The 8,685-nt window shown below is 39.3% G+C and overlaps 1 protein-coding gene across 1 annotated transcript in view; it reads right to left on the bottom strand.

The window, feature by feature from the left end:
• Positions 1–8,640, bottom strand: part of LOC107104585 (glutamate receptor-interacting protein 2-like) — a 67,371-nt gene extending 58,731 nt beyond the window's left edge. The window contains exons 1-3 of the mRNA XM_015404619.1: positions 8,358–8,640; positions 5,074–5,151; positions 840–975 (exon numbers count right to left, since the gene is read on the bottom strand). Coding sequence (XP_015260105.1) covers positions 840–975; positions 5,074–5,151; positions 8,358–8,640 — 497 coding nt within the window. The remainder of the gene's footprint in view (positions 1–839; positions 976–5,073; positions 5,152–8,357) is intronic.
• Between the last annotated feature and the right edge of the window lie 45 nt (positions 8,641–8,685).

The following is an 8,685-nucleotide window of genomic DNA, read 5'->3' as shown; positions in this document are numbered from 1 at the left end:
GCCACCAAGAATTGAGGCAGTTCTGAAGGCAAAAGGGGGTCCAACCCGTTACTAGCATGGGGTACCTAATAAAGTGGCCGGTGAGTGTATACTGTACAAATCCCAACGCACTTTCCCTTGGGACCATCCCACCCCTGCATAAAGAACTTTCTCACACGAACATTTGGAGGAAAACAACTTCAGTTCATCAAGTTTAATAGGTTAATATGTCTTTCACTGGTCAGATAAAGATTTCAGAACAGGTGTCTTCTGTTCACCGCATGAAGAAAAATGAGGAAACTTTGAACACTTATCTTTTATCACTACTACTGTAGCCTTCCTTTCACCCCAACAAGGCCGAGGAAAAACATGCTTCCACAACTGTATTTCTCTTTGAGAGCCTGATCTTCAAAGAAATCGAATAAAAAGCGCTAAAATGAGTGGACCAAAAAAATCAAACCCAGTGGGTGTGTTGCAGATGAATGAAAAAGATTTGCACATGCAAACTTAAGACGTGCAAAACGTTTTGGTTCTGCCATTTTGAAATTAGGTGATGTTTTGCTGGCCTTGAAAGAAAGATGAAGTTGTAAGACATGGGGTTTGATTTAATAAAAAATCTAAATTATTTAAAAATAATGACAAAGAAAATATGGGGATAAATTGAATTTATTTTATATGATATATATCTTTGCAATATATGTTGAAATGCTATAAAACAAAAGTAAAAACCCCCGGCCAATGGCATAAAATGCTGACGATCACTGATTAGCGTTGTGTGTGGTAAGTTTTTGCACATCCTCCGTCTATAAAGGTGCATGGATCTAGTAAGACTGCTGATCCCGAAATATGACAACACCCACCTGGCTGCCAGCCCCCCTGGCCGAAGGTTTGATACCCGGGGTTTCCCATCCTTGTCAGTTCCTCCGGAGATGGTGAGTCCAAGCGTACTACCTTCTTTTTTCACCAGCTCCACCATGGTCACCCCCCGCAGAGCTTCTAACCAAAACCATACAGGCGTGCAGCCACGCAGACACACGACAGAAAAATGAGGGCAAGAGAAAGACAACACCAAATACACAACAACAAAAGTTATTGGATTCTGACTTTATTCTTTTTCTTTTTAAATAAAAGCAGACAGAACTGACTGATAAAACTGGAAACTGTTTACTGATCTGTGGTCTTCTGTGGTACACTAACTTATTGTTGTTCAATAAATGATCTGAGGATTTCGGTAGGATTAAATGCCTAAAAACAAAAGGTAAAACGTTTTTCAAATCTGAACAAAATAAGACGAAGAATTTAAGTAGATATTTAACAGGTGAAGTAAAGTTTAGGCCTTCGGATTGAGGGGCGCTGCCAGGAATTTGGGGCCTCATGAAAGACATTAATATCGGGGCCCCCCCAAAAAATGTATGCAAGCTTTAAAACTGCTATCAAGATGCACTGAAGAGTATTATTTACATTTTCATGTAACTTTAATTTAATGTTACACCTCTTAAAGGTACTGCCACTCTACATGGTCAAAGGTCTTTTCTATATCTAGTGATACAGGAATTGCTGGAGGACCATTTGCTCTATTGGAGGCGTTATGTTGTCAAATAGATTTTGAATGAATCCAGTTTGGTCCACATGAACTAAGCTTTGAATGCGTTTCTTTATTTATATCCGTTGATAGAAGAGAAAAAGTAGCTCAGTAACTGAGACTGTTTGATGGCACACTGACAGATCTTTGAGATGGAGATTTTAGGAAAAACTTTTTACTGAACCCAACTAATTAATCCTCAATGAAAACAAAGAAACTATTCACCATCCCACTACTCCCACACAGAGCGAACCATGTAGCGCTCAGGGCCATATTCCCTGCACACTTCATTAGACTACCCTATAAACAATATGAACTCAGTATAACCTGTTTTCAAACCTCTGTTATCTCCAAAGTGACATCTATTCCTGGACTTTCTGAACAGTTTTGATTAGCTGCATCAGATCAAATCTCTCGGGAATTGGTGTTGTTCTCTAAGACGACATTACCAAAGCTTTAATGTTGTACAGTAAATCCCACAATATAAAGAGGGGTTTTTGTTACAGTTAGCTCAGAACCATAATTGTTTCGCTGCATTATTGAAACTTTTAACTACAGTTGTCTCACCATTTAGAAACTTAGGTCAAAAATTGTTGATACAGATCACTCTGCCATAGTTTTAAGGAAAAGACCGGTCAGCAAGGAATAATCAATGGATCATTATTTATACCTAAAACAAATACGTTCGCACTGATTTAATGAATTTAGTGTTAATCAGTAAAAAAACAAAAACAATAATTTTCACGGATCATTGAGTCCGGGAGCGGCCATTTTTGCCCAAATATAGTACCACCTCCCTCCTGCCATCTTCCAGCAGTGACGTCACGGTGCGGTAAGCCTAGCGCCATTCTCCCCGCTTTACAAGCTAAATCAATGGGAACTACTAGACACATCTGCAATCAACAACAATTATTGAAGATTTCCAGAGGACTTCACCATTGAAATTCACCAGAGCTATAGTGAAACTGACAATGCCCACATGCATGGCAGCTGGATGCTGGAATACATCGGATAAAAGTGAAAAAACATTAGTTATTTCACCTTTCCGACTCATGATCCTCCACGGACAGGTTTGTTGTTGGATTGCAAATTTGAAGAGGGAGGATTTGCCATTAAATTTCTGGTCAGAGAAAAAACGCATAATATGTGTTAGAATTCCAGTTTGTGTGGGTTGTTTTTTGCGGTGCCCTGTCCTCGTTGGGCCTCCCTGCACACCTGCGGCTCGTTGGGTCATACTCTAGCCCAACTGAGATTAGCAGAGTCTAACATTAGCATTATTTCTCTGGGTCTGAACTTCTTTTTTTGTCTCTGTTCTTCGGCAGGAAGACTCCCTGTGTTACTGGATAAGCCCGGACCTTCTACCCCTGGAAGGATTTACTGAGTCTCACTGAGCAAGGGGAAAACCTCCACATGATCCGTTCAAGTCCACCCCTGGAAAACCAAGTGACAGTCCGCTCCTTTACTCCTCTGGGTCCAACGTATGTCTGCCTGTCCGCTCTCCAACGAGTTCCCTCTTCTCTGGATTAAACCCCCACAAACTGGATCCAAGGTTAAACCAAGATCCACCACCCCCAAGTGAGGGCCTCACTTCAGGGGCAGATCACTGTGATCTTCCCTTCAGAGTTTCCGGTTCCAGTTCACCAGTCCGCTGAGTTCCAGCATTGTTTTTCCACAGAGTTTCAATCTCCATCTGTGTTTGCTAACCTACAATAAACCTGTTAAACTTTTACCCTTGGTCTCTGAGTGGTTCTCTGCATGTGTGTCAGATCTTTAAAGCCCATTATGACCATATGTAGCCAACATTTGGAAGAAGAATGTTGTCTAGATGACTTGGATAATAGGGCGTTGTGACAAACACCAGATACAGCACTGTGACTGCCTTAACTACAGATATGGCACTGCACCACACAGCCAAAGGGCTCCACAGCACTATCTGCCAGAGTGGCGGTAAAAAGGTAGCCCTTTTTCCCTCAGGTTTAGGTAAAAATATCTTGCTTTAAAAAAATCGGTATATTGCCAAGACCAGTTTTTTTCACATCCCTATTCTGAATATGACCACACTTTTCCTTTAAGCTTACTTCCATACTCGGCCGTTTCCATCAGATATTTTTGCTGTTCGATAGATTCAGGTTCAAACTCTCTGTAGCACAACTTTCCATCTGGGTTAGCATCTCATAGCAGCAGCCTCTTCATCCATTTTGTCCTCCTCATCTTCATCACCTTTTGTTATTTCTTCACTCTCATTAAACACTCAGGTTCAAACTGTAAAGGTTTAATGTTACACATTGCTGTTTTAGTGGTAAGGAGCTGGCGCTACTGGACCTAGCGTAGCTCATATATTACTTACATTTATGGATGAAACAATTAATTGATTAATTGTGATTAATCGATTATTAAATAATCGTCAACTAATTAAGTAATGGATTCATCGTTAACTGGAGTATAGAGACTCTAAAACAAGCCTATAGCTGACAGAGAGATACCCATTTAGAGTAATAAATATACCAAAATTGTAAGGTCACTGTTCCCAAAAAGGGTCACAGGAGTATTGCTGTTGCCAAGCAACCAACGGGCAGCTAATTATAAACTTGCTCCAAATTACCTGATGAGGAAATAATGGCTTGTTCCTATGGATATGGTGATTACCTTCTCAAGTAAAGTGAGACTAACTATTGGTTCTCTGTCCTATGCTAACCAAAACAAACAGTGAAGATATACATCATTATTATCACCCTTTAATCAGATAGTAATATAGGGAGAAATATGTAATTATCATTTTATTTAACGGCACATTTTTCTGTACATCCAATAATTTAACAGTATATTTATATCTGCGTTATCCATCGATTTTCTGTGGCTTTATCCCAGCTTGCGTAGACCCTGGCCAGGTCGCCAGTCCATCGCAGGGCATATCTGTATTAATATAAATGAAATTATTACATCTAACTTTTATCTATGATCATACACAACCCCCCACTTAGTGTTTCTGGACCCTCAATGGGGCCCGGCCCCCAACTTTGCTGACCCTTGACCTAAAGCAATATGATACTGGTGAAGATTCTCAGTCATCCATGTCATGGTCATTCCAAAAAAGTAAAAAAAAACAACAACAATCCACTGGATTTTGTTTCCCAGTTTGAAGACGTTTTGCTTCCCATCAATGAAGCTTTTTCAATTCAAATATCAGAAACAGTATTGAGTTGCTATACAGTAGCCCAACAAATGCTTGTTTTTGCTTAGAAAACATGCTAATTGAAACATTTGAATGGGTCTACCCCTTTGGAATGGGGGTCTTTTGGCTTCTTTTGTTAGCCTGCAATGCCACATACCGTCTATTGAGTCAATCCTTTCCTGCTATCGTCACAACCCAACCCCTATGGCGATAGCTGCACTACTCCATTGTAAAAGCAAGATCTGTTGGGCTCTTTTTGGCAACAAGACAAATATTCTTATTGCCACATCACCAGACAGGATTCAGTGGTTGATGTTTACAGAGCCCAGATGCCATGTACCTGGTATACTGTGTCTTCTCAACGTCATGGTGTGTTCTGGTCCAGAGAAATCCTTGGTTTTTCCGTACGGCCCCTCATCTGGAAGAAACAGAGAGTAGCATCAGTTTAACATTTAATCCCATTATGCAGTCAGCGATGTAACATTGACAATCACACAATGAACCAATTATTAATCCAACAATCCAAACAAAAATTGCTTTATGTTTTAATGTGCCACCACAAGATTGTTAGTGGCCTCATCTGGGCACCCCAATGAAACATTAGTTGCCTCTGACTCCACCCTTTCACTGAATTACAGGGTCTGACCAGGAGTTGATTCTTCTCTTTGGATCTTACTATCCACAAATCGTAACAGAAACAATATTTTAGTACAAAGATTGATGTTTAAAAAGCAATTGAAGGGGACCAGCAAAGGGCCTATCAAGGAAAGTGGGGAAGGTTTGAATGGCTACTACTGTATGGAAACAAGGCGAACAGAGCAACAGCAACTATGACAAATAACTGCTAGTGAGTCATCATCACTGCTGAGATGTGGGTTCTTTTTAGGAGCCCGGTATTTAACGAATCTGGATAAGGTGTGCTTAACTGGGAAAAAAATCCATGAGTTTAACTGGTGCATAACAGACATATGAGCCAGTCAGGGGCAGATTTAGGAAATTTTGGGCCCTAGGCAAAGACAGGCAGGGGGCCCTCTGAATTGAGTAGACAACACATAAAACAGACCCATTGAACAGATAGAGAAATATTAATAGAATAGACATCCATTATCTATTCTAGGTTGTGTCCCTCTCTTCTTGTCCCTTTTCTTCTTGTTTTCCTCTCTATGTTTTGTACTCAGCTGACTTTTCATGCTGTCTCTAAAGGAATAAAAAGATTTTTTTCCAAGCACTAAGCTCACTTAGCTGATTGCTCCTTCCTGTGTTTCCAAAAAGGCCAAAGTAAATAACCCAGTCCTTCTTTTCACTGTAGACAAGCCATGATCTGCTTATCTGTTCTCCATTTTTCATTTGGATGAAATAATAGCTGCATGAATCATGACAGCAGACAAGATAGAGGAGAGCAGGAGGCGGGGTTACCAATCTACTCGCTCTGGAGAGCAGAGTTCGCTGCTTTTAGATGTTGTCTCCAAAGTCTCCAGTAGCAGAAAAAAGGCGCTACATTTGGCACCAGGTGCTTTTTTAAAATAAAAGTGCTAGAGGGGTCTGACAGGTCGCTGAATATAGCGACAAAAGCATTAGGTTAGCAACACTGCTCTTCACATCGTTTGTTTTCAAATGGTTTGCTGCTGTCTGTTTAGGCCTGAAACATACTAAATATTATATTAGAATTCTGCTTTGGAGAGCAGAGTTCGCTGCTTTTATATAGGCTGCCCGAGTCTCCAGTAACAGGAAAAAAGTCACCAGATTTGGTGCTAACCACTTTTTTTGAGCCTGGTTCTGCAGGAGGTTTCTTCCTGTTAAAAGGGAGTTTTTCCTCTCCACTGTCGCTATAAGCATGCTTAGTGTGAAGGATTGCCTTCGAGTCAGAGTCGATGCAATCAACTGATAGATAGAAAACTTTAAATCAATTAGACTGGATGATCTAGTGAACTGTGAAGAGCCTTGAGATGGCGTGTTGTGAATTGGCGCTATAGAAATAAACTGAATTGAATTAAAATTGAATCTCATCGCTTTGATGAACATCGATGAAGAAGAAATGAAGGTGTCATTTGATACACTTTTACAATTCAAACTGGTTTTCAAAGTCAACATTTTCCAAATGTGTCCAGATTCCATCTTGAACAAGTAAATGGCTGATATTAGTGTCGCTGTGTTAAACGAAAACATTTGGATGTGAAGGTTATATGAGGCGCCTGTGAGCCAAACCTCTGCAGCTCAGCTTGACAGCAGGAACTGAGGCTGTAGTTGATGCAGCTCTGAAGGGAGCCGATGTGTCCTACTTTACAGCCTCTGCTTCATCAGACTCTTTGAATGAATTTTAAAATTCATAAGCCATTTTACATCAATTAAACTTTAAGCTGCATAATAATCAGGGACTCGTAGACAGACGTAAACAGATTCTATAAATCAGGTCGAAGACAACCTGGACTTTGAAAAGGTTTGAAATAAACAAGGTTTTCTCGGCTGTGAAATGAATCTTTTCAGTCTGAGACTGTTTACAAGATTAACTGGTCATGGGGAAAATATTTTAAGTTATAAATTAATGTTTGTTTCATAATAACGGTTGCTTGTCTGTCTGTTAAACATGAATGTTTTTTGTTGTGATTTTGGGAAATTAATATCCAAAAAAACTAGGAAGTGTTTGATAAAACCAGAAGAAACATCTGAGAGATTTATGTGTTTCATTTTGTCAACAGAGCCTGATTTGAAACTTTTCTCTACTCTGAGCCTAAAATAGTGAATATCTAACCTTTTTAACCACGTCCCTGTTCACAGACCAGCAGCCACTCGATGGGTAAATGGTCTCTGACTGCTTTTAATGTGATTATTTCAACATTTATGTTTGAAATAAATATGTTTTACATAGTTGTACTGGTGTTCTGTCAGATGACCATACCCCGTCAGACCATAGTCAATAATAACACTTTAGTTTATCCATTTAGTTTTTTTTTTTTTTACAAAAAATAACCTCAATTGGCATTAGTCATTTACAAAAAAAACTATTCAATTACGTAGCATTTGATAATTTCACCTTAACTTGTTTCTTTTTCTTGTACATGACTAAATGGATAAACATAAATCTGACTTTTTGTGTATGTGTTTGTGGTTTGCTCATCTGATAGAACACCAGTTCTCAGTTTCAGCTCAGGCCGCCTTCAAAATTGATCTCTCCAGACCCAATTAATGCTTCTGCAATTTTTAATAATTTTTTGTTGTTGTTGATGGACAAAACAGCTGGACGGACTCTCAGTATAAAATCTCCAGAATACTAAACTTATAGTAGGCAAGAATTGTATCTATAGCATCATTAGATCGATAATCAGCATCTTTATACATCCATGAACAGGAAAACCAACAAAACAAGCAAGATGAGAAAACTTTGGACATTTCTGAGGGTCCAACAGCACCAACTACAAACCCCAACCAGACCATGTTTGAGTGATCCTGAAACAGAGAGATTGATGTGGGTATAATAAAGGGTGGATGGTAATGGCTCGTCTATAAAAGAATCATAACTATAAATAAGAAAAAATGTTTTAATTAAAAATTCGATATGAAGATATCATTTTACAGTCTTTCATTTATTTTCTGTTTACAGCACATTTTAATTGAAAGAAAAACAACTCATCATCAGCATCAGCATCATCTTTGTCATCAGCATCATCGGCATCCTCATCATTATCATCCTCATCATCAGCATTCTCATCAACAACATCCTCATCTTTATCTTTAGGATCCACATTATCAGCATCATCATCACCTCTATCAGAATCAGCATCCTCATCCTCATCATTATCAGTATCCTCATCTGCATCATCAGCATCCTCATAATCATCAGCATCCTCATCGTCATCAGCATCCTCATCATTATCAGTATCCTCATCAGCATCATCAGCATCATCATCATCATTATCAGTATCCTCATCAGCATCATCAGCATCATCATCATCAT

This window comes from Cyprinodon variegatus, unplaced genomic scaffold, assembly GCF_000732505.1.
Source record: "Cyprinodon variegatus isolate N-32 unplaced genomic scaffold, C_variegatus-1.0 Scaffold1805, whole genome shotgun sequence".
Classification (NCBI taxonomy): domain Eukaryota; kingdom Metazoa; phylum Chordata; class Actinopteri; order Cyprinodontiformes; family Cyprinodontidae; genus Cyprinodon; species Cyprinodon variegatus.
Note: the sequence above shows the minus strand (reverse complement) of the source record. Positions and strands in the feature narration are given on the sequence as shown.